The sequence below is a fragment of the Myotis brandtii genome, unplaced genomic scaffold, assembly GCF_000412655.1.
Source record: "Myotis brandtii unplaced genomic scaffold, ASM41265v1 scaffold298, whole genome shotgun sequence".
NCBI lineage: Eukaryota > Metazoa > Chordata > Mammalia > Chiroptera > Vespertilionidae > Myotis > Myotis brandtii.
Genome location: NW_005361391.1, coordinates 2,749,889 through 2,763,615, shown reverse-complemented (window position 1 = coordinate 2,763,615; position 13,727 = coordinate 2,749,889). Strand labels below are relative to the sequence as shown.

At 34.8% G+C, this 13,727-nt stretch overlaps 1 protein-coding gene across 6 annotated transcripts in view; it reads right to left on the bottom strand.

Annotated features, from left to right (window-relative positions):
- Positions 1-13,727, bottom strand: part of EXOC2 (exocyst complex component 2) — a 286,986-nt gene that overhangs the window by 114,037 nt on the left and 159,222 nt on the right. For all 6 annotated transcript variants that reach the window (XM_005869533.2, XM_014542312.1, XM_014542313.1 and 3 more), the window contains 4 exons: positions 12,191-12,271; positions 2,540-2,685; positions 2,322-2,403; positions 1,463-1,565 (listed from right to left, as the gene is read on the bottom strand). In XM_005869533.2, coding sequence (XP_005869595.1) covers positions 1,463-1,565; positions 2,322-2,403; positions 2,540-2,685; positions 12,191-12,271 — 412 coding nt within the window. The remainder of the gene's footprint in view (positions 1-1,462; positions 1,566-2,321; positions 2,404-2,539; positions 2,686-12,190; positions 12,272-13,727) is intronic.

Genomic DNA, 13,727 nt, shown 5'->3' with positions numbered 1-13,727 from the left:
CAATGTTTCTCTCTCTCGCTCCCCGCCCCCCTTTCCCTCTCCTCTCTCCCTCTCTTCCTCCCTCTAGAATCAATTAAAAACAAAACAAAACAAAACAGACATATCCTCAGGTGAAGATTAAAAAAACTATCTGAAGCTCAGTCTCCTAACCAGTATACCAGGTATAATACACATGCCCCAATGTGGTGGCTGGGAGGATTAGAAATGATAAACAGCGCATCTAGCATGGTGCCTGGGCACACTGCAGATGAGGGGTAGTGGCAGAAATCAATTTTAGTATTCTCTACTCCAAAAAGTCTCCTTTCCCTTTCCTGTTGGGCAACACCAATGCTGACTATGACAATGGCTTATACTCCTACTGTGCTCCTGCATCACTAGAAACAAGGAGGACTGCATGTGGACCCTTGTACTTCCACAAGTGAAAACAAAGCAGCAGCTTTCAGACCAGACCATCTTTCCAGACCTGGGAATTATTTTCAATGGTCACATACTAACAACAGCCAAATGCATAAAAATATGTAGTCTATAATCACTTTATAACTACCTAATATTCAATAAACTTCACTGAGAGAGAGGGTATTTGGTTTGAAAAATAATAGCTTATTCTGAGAACAAAGGTCACATTCAAAATATGACAGCAGAAAATAAAGTTATAGTTTTAAATTATGGATATAACAGATTAAATTTATATGCTTTGTCTCCAAATCCTGATATAAACACTATATATATATATATATATATAACATACAAACACACACACACAATTTATTGACTACGTATTATGTGCCTGGTGCTATATTAAATTCTTAAATGTATTCTTGATTATCTTTGCAACTAAGACATAGATTGTGTTAACATGTCCATTTCAAAGATGTGTTAACATGTCCATGATAAAGAAAACTCAAGTTACCCAAAGTGAACAGCTAGTTCCCATTAAGCTACACTGCTTCTTTCTATGGCCTTCTTGTCATACCCTGTGATGTCCATCATTTTCAATATTACTGCTACTATTTTTTTTTAAGTTCCAGACTTTCTTTTCAACACTAAAACCTTTCAGAATTTTCTTTACTGCTGAACTATGGCCCACTCTTGTAGTATGGAGAATTTCCTCATACAGGGAACTCCTCCTGCCTGTGGCCTGTGGGTGCCCACCTGGTGCAACCATTTTGCTAGATTAGGTAAGCCCTTGTTGAGCAGGAGGAAGAGGTGACTAAGCAATGAGGCTACTTTTTCTTTCCCCAAATACATAGGAAGAATTTTCTTGCCCTTAAAGAGTAAGCACTTGCAAATATATTAGTATACAAAAGAGTTTTGGTGTTCTGCAGTAGGTACTTCTAAATGTTTTCCCTTTGATTATTTCATCAATCTCCTAATTTTCCCCAAATTAGCTTTAAGAGTTAGATGACATATCCAGTACTATACAGATATATGTGATTTGTGAAAATCCTTGCAAAAATTTTACCTTATATAACGTTTCTGGTCATGTAAGGTCGATGGTGTCTCAAGCAATTTGTCCAGAAGTAATTCTCTTAAAGCTTCAATCCGTGTTTCTACTTCAGCATAATCTATTTTTAAAAAGGTACAAATATACAAGATTTACAGGATGGAAACTTAAGATCACATTACAGACAGTAGAACAGTGGCTGCCTTGAGGGTTATAATGGTGAATTGAGAAGAGGCTCAAGGGAACATTCTGGAGAGATGAGAACATTCTATCTGGGGTGTGGGTTACAGCGGTGTGTGCATTTGTCTGTGCATTTAACTTAATATAAATTAACTATAAGAAAAATAAAATCAAGTTTTCTGAGTCCTTATGGAGTTGGGATTTACAAAGTTAATAAAGCCCTGTGATATTTCTCCTAGTTGATAAGGCATTGCCATAGGGTATTTTAGGCTTTTCTTATTGTTTTATTTTCTGTACCTGGCATTAGAGATCATTTCAAAAGTTGTTTTGTTTACTTTAATGTAGGGTTAGAATTCAGAAATATATCACTCTTTCTGAAGAGGGAAGATTAAAATGTAGGTTCCCATTTCTAAAAAATATCTATAATTGACTCTTTCCAATGAAAAATAATAATATAATGATGGTCAATAAGTAGCAAAGAACATCTAAGTCTAACCAATCCTATAGCTGTGGTTGCTCATTTTCACTACATCTTAGTAAGAAAAGCCATATGTTATTTTTGAGGTAATAGTTTTACATTTAAAAAGATCACCATATCAATAAAAACTAAAAAGGATGTAACATTCTTTGCAGAATACATCCCACATTCTTTCTGTGAAAGGAAAGGAGAAGATCTAAAAGCAATAACAAGCCTTACATTTCTTGAAAACTTGCACCTCTGTTTTTCCAAAGAGTGACTTGGCCTTTTCATAGTCATTAATGACCACATCATAATCACCCTTTAAAATAAAAAAAAATATTTTGGAGACTGTCAGCAAAGTACAATGAAGACATATGGTTAAGATAAAAAACATCTTAACAACACTTTAAAATTTATGATATCTATAACCATCAGTATATAAATACATACTCTACCTTTTGAATATTCCTTTCAATATTTAGAGGAAGGTTGAAAAGAAATTTAAATCGCTGGAGGACATTGAGTGCATTTCTAGTGGAATCTGCCTTGTCCTTTCGACCTAATACTTCTTGAAATAATGTATCTGCAGTATTACTTGCTCCTATTTTAAAAGAAAAAATTCAAACTTAGATAAAAATTGATTTTATTTAGAAAAGTATAACTGGACAAATGAAATAAAATGTCAGATTGTTATTGAAGCTTTACACTAAAACTCAATAGACTTTTTTTCAAACATTAGCTATAAGGGAGATCTTTCATGGTTTGCTAAAATACAATTTCCATTTTGCCTACTAAGTCTTTTCTTATGTTAACAATTGTATCCAATTAAAAATAAGCATATTTACCAGGCTCACATAAATTCTTCAATGTGAACCTATATTTTATTTTAGTCACTCTTCTAAATTTTATAGCAATTATAGGCCAGTTGGATACTTCATTAATTCAGACAATAGGTTAAAACACACACATATATACATGTGCACACTCACGTACACTAGTTAAGTTCCATGGAATCAATATCTACATATGTGGTAATACACAAAACAAGAAAAGTATTTTACAGAAAAGTGTTCAAAAGAAATATTTCAGAACCAATCCTATTTCTTGCTAAAATTACCTCTTTGTATAGCAGGCACAAAAAATTACATAAACATTAAAATGACAAATTTTAACATATCATTAATCAATATTTCTTAAATCAGCTAATTTTTATATTATACACAAACTAACCTAAAAGACCTCAAACTATATGAATCACTGTAATGAAAGAGTTGCTTTATCTAAAGTGAAATTTACTGTGTTCAAAAATAGTTAAGCTTTTTCAACTTACGAATTATTTTTAATTAGCCACAAGGGGAGAAAAAGAATAAAGTGTTTTCAGCTGTTTGATCATTGCACATAAAAAGTTTCTACATTATCTGGTCTAGTGACTATACTTTAAGCAAGATGAAAAAATTACCTCAGCCTCACTGGGTGGCTTGCATGCCACATTCTCCACTCCACACTGTGGGTGGGCTGATCCTGTTAGTCATCTTTGTAACATAATTGTTTTATCTAAATATTGTTTAAATTCTGTTGAAATTATAAAAACCTAATATAAAAACTTTGTTTTGTCAAAATAGCTGCTTTCATCACATTCTATTTAATGTCCAATACTAAATTTCTGCTATACGATGAGGAAAACATACTCTCTTCTTGCCACCAAACCACATGCTGGTGGTTAAAAGAACATTCCAAATCTGATTAGAGTTAAAACTTTTTCCTTCAATGAAAATTATTATTTATCATATAAAAATATAAACTTCATGAATTGAGGCTAAATGAATAGATATATGAAAGAGATTAAATAGTTTTAAAAGGTTGATTACCTATATGTGAGCTGTGGATACTAAATCCCTAAGCACTTTTTTAATATACAATGAAGAAATTTACAGCAAAAAGTATGACAGTTCAAAATTAGATTTTTCTCATCTTATTTTAAAGATATTAAAAGATACAAACTAACAATTTTAACTCCTCTAGAAAGCATGAAAAACAAGTACAGGTAGAAAATCCACTAATAATTAAATAAAATATAAACATTTTATAGAGAAAAATTTGTAGGCAGAAATTGTAAATTATAATTTCTATACAGAAATGTATATATATATATATGAAGAATTTTAATTTATGCACACAAAGAAATTGTGAATTATAATCTTAATTTATAGATAATTTCCATCCATGAATTTTTATTCTGTTATGAATTTTACTGCACTCACAATAAAATATTGGGAGTTCATAATTCTTTGATAACTGGACAATCATATCTAGTAATAAAATAAATGAGAGCAGTGAAACCGAGATTTGTGCAAGCTGATAAAAATTACCAGCAGTTCACAAAATGCATTTTATGTCTCGTTCTCTAGAGCCACTAAGAAAATGAAACTGGATGGGAAACACACAATGTTGCATTATAAAGTTGTACACCTGAAATTTACATAATGTTATTAATCAACTAGAGGCCTAGTGCATGGAATTTATGCATGGGTAAGGTCCCTAGGCCTGGCTGGCGATCGGGGCCAATCAGGTTCCCTGCCTCCCTGCCTCCCTGCCTCCCTACCTCCTCCTTCCCTCAGCCCTCCGCAGCCGCCACTAGTCGCCCACTATGTTCCACACTGCCCCCTGCTGGTCAGCACACATCACAGCGAGCGATTGAACTCTGGTCTCATGGTTGAACTCTCGAGGGGACACTTTGCATACTAGCCTTTTATATATAGCGATGTTACCTCAATACATTAACATTTTTTTAAAATAAAGAAAATGAAACTACTAAACTCAGCAGTGTCCACACGCAAATGACACCACAAATAAGCCAATTAGTCAGCCATCTTAGAACAATCCCCCGCTGTAGCAATCCTACACACCCTCACCTATACATCCAACTTTTAAGGCACCTGGCAGGGGTTTGAACATCCAGGGTGTAACCATAGAACAAATCTAATTCTACCAGCCCTGGGCAAGTCTAGACCTGGAAATTGGTCCTTTCTTAACATAAGCTACCTGGAGAGTGGCTGTCATTGTCTCAGTTACAAATGTACCCCGAGAACTAATAGCAATGCTGCTATAATAACACTGTGGCTGCCACCATTATAGTGGGCTGACTGAACAATAAAATTTTCTTCAATGTAAGATGGGACAACATGGATGGACTTTCAAGACATTATGAGAGTGAACTAAATAAGTCAGATATAGAGAAAGACAAATACTTCATGGTATAACTTAAAAATAGACTCTAAAATAGGTGAACTCATAGAAACAGAGAGGAGAATGGTGGTTACCAGGGGCTGAGGGTTAGGGGGCAGGGGAAATGGAGAAATGTTGATCAAAGTACAAACTTCCAGTAAGAAAATGAATACGTTCTGGGGATCTAGTTAATAATATTGTATTATATACTTGAAAGTTGCTATGAGTAAATCTCAAATGTTCTCACCACAAAAAAAAAGAAACAGAATTCTGTGACATGATGGAGGTGCTAGCTAAAGCTAAGGCAGTAATCATACTGCAATATAAAAGTGTAGCAAATCAGCATGTTGTATACAATATTACATGTCAATTGCAGTTCAATAAAGCTGGGGGAAAAGATGGGAAGAAAAGTCACTGCAGCACTTCACCCTAACCAATCAAACTCATTCCTTCCCATTCACCTATATCTTTAACAATGAAAAAAAAATAACAAAAAACAAAAAATTTTCTTTGTGCCAGGAACTACTATCATATAGAAAAACTAGTCATGTAATTCTAATGCTGTCCTACAATTTCAAGCATGTCTGTTTAAAGCAAACATGCTTTCTCTTATTTTGAAGTGACTTATTGGTCCTTTTTATGGCACTGACACCTAAGACAGTATATCACAGAAGTGATTTTTAACCTGTGGTCTCTGCTTGATGTGAGTTGAGGGGATTGTGGGGAGGATGCAAAAAGTGCCCTACCCACAAAATACACAAACACACACACACACACACACACACACACACACACGCAATATATACCAGGATTAGGCAAGTTAAATGAGATTAGGAAACATTAAAGTATCTGGTAATTTAAGGTAACTTAAAAATGTAGACTTAAATTCATAGTAAAACAAAGACCACAATGAGACATAACAACATATTTATTGTATGTGTCTCAGTTTCTGTAAACAGACAGCAAAAAATGGTAAGACAGGCTGTCATGTATAACATAATGATATTACATGAATAGTATCATTACCAATGGTCAATGCTTGTTTACAGAGCCATTTCGGATACTGGAATTATATAGCACCACATGAAGTACACAGAATGGAATCTTAAAGAGGGGATGTTGGCTCATACTACCCATCTCTTTTCAACTCCCATTCAGTAATGTCACGTTGGTAGCTTGAAATCAAACATGATGGGAAAATTTGCACATTGGAAATGCTAATATTAGGGTTAGTTTTCTTTTTCCTTTTTGGCATGCCAGTTGTTAAACAATTACCATTATAACAAGTAAAAATCAGTTCCTTATTCACAAACTTTACTCTGATATTCCTCAGTGTTTCAAGTCCTTAGCTTTCTTCTATTAATTTTACACATAGTACTTAGGATGAAATTATTCAGTCCTGTTCATTGAACTACCATCTCTACACTGCTGAGTCCCAAATCTATATCTTATGTTACGTCTGTTAGTGTAAAACTAACTTTTACACATATTTTAACTACACGTACAATAATTTTTTTTATGAATTCGCCCATCACAAAGAAGTCCTTTATTCTGAGCAATTCCAAAGATGAATACCTGTTTTCCTGGGGGAGACAGTTCAATCATTCAGCCCTCACTGATTTAAAGGGAAACTATGAGAGCATTTCTTGTGACACCCTATGGGACCAACTTAGTCCCTGAAGATTTCCCTTTGAATGAACCCGGACAGCAGAGCTGAGAAGGACAATATCAGAAGCACATCAGTTTTAGGGGGCTTGGAGCACAGGAATAGGACCCTGAGTCTAGGCAGATGGTTGGTCAGGCTTCATCATAGAGGACAGTGGAGAAAAGATTACTGGGTGGACAATCAACTCTTACCCCCTTAGTTTAACTGTCTTTGGGAAGAGCTAAGGAAGTGGAATGGAAAAAAATGAAGATCTCGTGGAGGGAGAAAAAAACACTTTAGCATCTATGGGTCCTTTATAACCTAAAGGGAGTTTGGAGAAGCCTTTGTGGGTAGATAAACATATACTACACATGTAATATCTAGCACTTACTCTATGCTAGGTGCTTGTCTTAAAAGTTTATATTAATTATTCTAAATTCTTATTCTAAAAACATATATTAATTGCAATACATTTAAATTTACTCATGTCCCTGTAAGATAAGCACTATATTTATCCCTATTTTATAGTGCAGGCAACTGAAAACACCGAGAGGTTCTTCAACTTGCTCATTGTGGCATAGCTAGGAGGTACTGAGAGAGAAAAAGATATTATTGGGTACAACCCTCAGGAGTCTCAAACTCAACATGTTATAAATCAAACTGAATTTTTTCCTCTCTACTTTTCTCCTCATGCCCCAAACCTGCTCCTTCTTCCTCCATTTGTGGCCAAATATCAGAAATTCATCACTGACTACTTCCTTTTTCTTCTTTTCACCTCAAACAGTGACTGAATGCTGCCTTTCTCCTATCGTTAACATCTCCCACCTGCCATTCACTCTACCTTCATCACCTCTGCCTTAATTAAGAATCCTCAGCACTTCACTCTTACAACTGTACCTACTACCTGGGCTTCTCTTAGTCTAGCTCCCTTCTAATTCTTTGTCTATACAAAGGGCACTATGTTCTTTGAAAAGTTCTAACAGCATTCCCTTACTGAAAATCCTTCAATAGCTCAGTGTTCAGGATAAAGACAAATCCCAAACCCAGTAGAAAGCTTCTCATGAGCAGACACTCTTCCATCTGGCACCCTCACCTCTCACTTCTGCATACCAGCCATGCTGGATCCTGGGTCTAGGAATGCAGTCCATCTCCTTTTTGAAACCGGTGCCTTCATCACACTGTTTGCTCTGCCTGGGACAACCTGCATCCACTTAGCTGCCCACCCACCAACCTCTTCTGGCCTGGCTACTTCCAAATACTTTTTTAAAACTCATGTGACCCTCCCCTGATATTCTCCCCACTCCACTTTTCAATTAGGTCTCCCTTGTGAAGACTCCAGATGTACCCCAGGATTACCACCAGCAAAGGATGATCGCACCACAATCTATTCACCTGATTTTTGACTGTATTTTCCACTAGACTATACAGTCTGAGAAGTAAAGCCTAAGTTTAATCTTCATATTCCTGGGATAGAACTAACAGGTGCTCAATAAATGCTTATAGAGAAAGGACTAAAAATCTGCCTCTGAATCAGTGCTCAATACTCTTTCTACTTAGAGAGATGGTACTGGCCAGCAGAAGCCTTACTCTGTATGGTGTGCAGTCCCGCACAAATGACTGTGCAGCTGAAACTGAATGCTGCCTTTCTCATCTCGTTTTTTTCGTAAAATTTGCATGTATCAAGCACCTTTTCTATGCACTGACAACCTGTCATACTCCTTTCTAAGTTTATCCTTTGTACTTTCAATGCCATAGATTATCTCTGAGTGTTCCTTAGGCATTGCTTCCTGTGAAACATCATCATCTTTGTGAGCCAACCCCCTCTTTTAATATCCATTTCAGTAAAATGTGAGTTTATCTCTGGGAGTCAAGGAGGCCACACAACTGCCCACTTTGCTATCTGTATGTGAACTGACAACACATGTACAGTGACCAGTCACTGATGGACTTGGAAGAGACAAATTGGTCACTGATCACTTGCACATTTGAAGAGCTAGCAACTGAGTTTGTACTTTATGCAATTATAGCAAATATATTGTGGTAACTGAAATTTGAACTGTGTTTTGGGGGAACAGGTGTATTTAATTGGACTGTGGTAACTGAAATTCAAGCAATTCATGCGTATCAAAACCATGCACAGCAAGGTCAATCAGTAGTTTAAAGTATAAATTTGGAGCCAGATTTCTAGACATAAATCTCAACTCTACCACTTACTACTTATATGACATTAGGTAACTCATTCGATCTTTCTGGGTTTCAGTTTTTTTTCATCACTAAAAGGGAGATAATAGTACAAACCTCAGAGTTATTATGAGGACTAAATATACATAGAATGTTTCCGAACACTGCAAATGTTTTAGCTATTACTACCATAGCTTCTACTACAAATACTTATATGACATTGTCTATACTCCCATTGTCCAACAAGCTAGCTACTAGGCACATGGGGCTATTCCAATTTAAATTAATTAAAGTTAAATAAAAATTAAAACTTCAGCCGAAACCGGTTTGGCTCAGTGGATAGAGCGTTGACCTGCGGACTGAAAGGTCCCGGGTTCGATTCCGGTCAAGGGCATGTAACGTTGGTTGCGGGCACACCCCCAGTAGGAGATGTGCAGGAGGCAGCTGGTCGATGATTCTCTCTCATCGATGTTTCTAACTCTCTATCCTTCTCCCTTCCTCTCTGTAAAAAATCAATAAAATATATTTTTTTAAAAAAATTAAAACTTCAACTCCTCAGTAATACTAGCTACATTTTAAATCCTCAACAGCTACATTTCCATCTTTACAGAAGTTCTATAGGACAGTCCTATTCTATACTCTTGGAATAGGTAAAAAAAAAAAAAAAATAGAACTGGATATGCAAATTTGATATAAATAATAGTCATCACTTCATCACTTGCTTGAAATCAAGAGAAAATTTTTAAGTTAAAGGCAAATCTGTGAAACACATGTCAGTGAAAATAAAAGAATTTCAATGAAAGGCTTCAGCACTGGTAAATTCTTAATAAAATGGACTAAGTTTCTTATAGTTAACATTATACATTAAAAATTAATTTATAGTGAGAAAAGTTGCCCAAATTTTAAAAACTTTCATTTAAAATAACTCAAGAAAAATGCATATTGATTAATATATGATTATACACAAAATTAAAGCATTAATAATAATCTAAGTAAACTACACTACGGTCATACTCATCAATCCTTCCTTCCTTTCCAAAGAAAAGAAACTAAATATTCTGTAGTAGTTCTATAATTGTTCTTTTGATCCCCCAGTTGCATAGCTTTTGAAGTCTTGGGTAACTATGGCATACCTCTCTAGACGGAGAACATGTTTGCAAGGCTGGAGCCATGCCTCTTTCAGCTGTGCACCCCACACTGGACTGAGCAGGGTTATGTCTACACAACCAGTCTTAAATAAATGTTGGTTAAATTGAATTAGCAAAACTATATCAGAAGATAGTAAACATCAACATCAAGTTGATAAAAATGATTCTGGAAAAAAGGTACTATTATAAAGAATATACTTTAAGAAAAAATTTATACCAGAAAGTCTTGAAAGAGAGTCTTATAAAGAAGTAACCATTTATGCTAAGCAGAACTTCATTCAAAAAGAACAAACTTCAGTAGAAAGTTAGTATGACACATTTCTAAAAAAGGTTTGTGGTTATAAAGGAATAGAAGTAAAATGATTTCCCTTACAAATTTTACACAAGTCCGAAGGGAGAATTTCCTAAACTACTCCTTAAAAGAAAAAAAATATATATGCTAACACACTATGCTAAACCTAACACTTAAAACGGATCTTAATTTTTTCAAAATCTTATAAGTGTCTATTTTCTTTTACTGATAACAATGATATACTTACTATGTCAGCTTGTCCCTACAAATCACCTTCGAAAAGCTAATGAAATAAATCTCACTTTCTTTACAGGTATCATGGTTCATTGACAATTTCTATAGTGAAAACAACGTTCTTCCATGACCTTAATATGTCTAACTATGCTAATATAGAAATAGCTCTAGTAAATGTTTATTTGGATTAAATTCAGAATATATTCATTTCAGCCAAGTTGGTGACATGGTTCCCAGACAAAAACAAGGCAAAATCTCAAGGCAAAATAATAATAACAACAACCAGAGGGAAAAATATTTAAAGCCCCATTAAACTCATAAATATAGGAGGAAATCTAAGTACTCAAATTCTACTACCAATGAAAGCCTACGTCAAATTAGGAATGACACATTTCTATGTCTAGAAGGAAGAAAATACTTTCTTATCAGAGATCCACAGATTTATGAACAGATATTTACAAAAAAATCTCAGTAAACTGTGCTCATGGAAATAAATTAAACCAGAAGTGCAAAAACTAACTTGATATCATAGTTCTGCATTCATAGAATCACTAAAAATTTGATGAGATGGTTCTTAATTTCTTTAGTTACTCTTAACCCTATTATGGGAAAATCATAGGCTATACTTATTTTAACAAACAAGGAGATTCCTTTGGACATTACTGCTCCTTGTCAAGTGTTTACCATATGCATGAAAGAGTATAATTTATTTTTAAGTCACCAATATTAAAATAGGAATTGATTCATCTGATGAGTTTCTTCCAAATCAGTATTATAAGTACCTGGGAGCTAGTATATCAGAAAAAAGACATAAAGGGAGGTGGATAGATCTCCAAATTCCGCATGTGTCAATTTCTCCTGGCTTACAATTTTTACAAAATGTCTCAGAGTTAGAAACACTCTTAATTATGCAGTTGCCTTAAATTTGTTGTGGAAAAGGGTCAGGTATAAATAAATGACATATAGCATCTATTATTCTAGTAGCTGGTATTATTTGCATTAACAATGGTAGATACTTGAAGATGCTTTTTCAGGTTTTTGATCAATAAGAATCCTGGCTATTGAGTCAGTGCTTTTCTGTCTTTAATTCAAGATGCTATTTTTATAGTCATCTCTTTTATGTTGGCAAATTTTACTTATTAAGAAGTATATTGGCTTGTTTTCAAATTATAATTTCTCATAAATAAAATGCAAAAAAAACCCACCCAGGATATTCATTTTCAATGTTTTTATTCCCCTTTATGTTCATTAAATCATGATTATTTAGAAATAAGTACTAAAATGCAACTTATTGCCTTGTTCTGTGAAACCAAATCCAAGAACTATATTAAAGCTTGTTATAAAGTCCATAAATAGTTTTGGGTAGTAGAACAAAACTTACTGTTTAGAACATTCTCCAGTTTTTGCGTCATGGATCCTTCTACTTTTTCCGTTCCATCCGCTTCTAGTTTTTGATGGATGGCTACAACAAAATGTCTAGTTAAAATTTAGGCTATTTAAATGGATGGGAATACATTACATTGAAATGACATTTATAAACAGCTTTTCAAAATGGTCATACTATTTTCACTGATGGAAAGAAGCACAAATGTGCAAAAACTCTGCATAAACTCAGCAGAGTAACTAAGAGACGCCAGTCTAAATCATGCATAGTTTCATGCTATTAAAATAGTACATTATACACAAAATCATGTGATCCTGAATGTTGAGTGGTAACAACAGTTTAATTACAAAAGAAAAGTAAGACTTAAGTAAATAATATCTTTGATGTTTGGTCATAGGAAAGTTATACGTATTTCTCAGTTCATCATCTGCATGCTATTTTTATAGTGATCTCTTTTATGGCAAATTTTATGTACTTAAGAAGTATACTGGCTTGCTTTCAAATTATGATTTCTCATAAATAAAATGCAAAAAATCCCTGCAATTAGAAATATTACTATTTGAATTATATCACGCTAAAAATATTTAATTTCAGTCTTGGGACATAACATGGTAAAATACATATTATTCATGTACTATTCATACTATAATTATTTCACTGGAAGTTCCAAAGAAATATCTAGTGACATCTACCAAAACATCAATTTGTGGATGTAGAAATTACACTGGAGTTTTTCGCCAATATTCATACATGTATACAGAATTCTTATAAAGATTATCAGGAAATCACTTATATTTTAAAACTGTTTATCCTATTGAAAAGGGGAGGTTTCAAACAGAGCAAATCAAGCTTAGGTGAAGCACTTAGGAAATTTTCAAAACAAAATGACCAAATACAATCTCAAATTCAAAATTGTGACATAATAGACAGAGCAGGGTAACGATTAAAAAACCAGCTCTGAGACTCCGCGGAGTTCTGGAAGGTGGAGCCCTGCGAGTTCCCACAGCCTCCCAGGCTCTTGTTTACACACTTCCTCTTAAATCTGTGAGTTTGATTGTTGACCCCAGTGCATGTGATTGCCCAGTTGGGGTCGCTAGCGGAGCTTGTAGGGGAAGATTGTTTTTGGGGAGCCTGGAAAACAGAGCTGGGAGTGGCGACTGGTGAACCAGCTCTGGGCGGAGCTGGTTCAGGTACAATAGAGAACTCCTGGTCAGAGAGGACTTAAAGCCTTGGAGGTCAATCCAGACACACTGCCACCCAGAGGCAGAGCCACGAACTGACTCTTCTGTACATACAAATACAGCAGTAAGGGGAACCAATACGGCCTGCCTTAAAATCAGGACTGTGGCTTACAACACGGAGGAACAGTGTATCAGAGGGAAATTCAACATTCTCCTGAATTCCGGGCGTGCCAAAAAGAAGAGTAGAAGATCTGAAGCACCTGCATTACTGCACATTTTTATTTTACTTTTTTTTTTTAATTAATTACTTTTTCACCTTTTAACTAAGAAAACATTGTTTTTCTTTTTTTTTT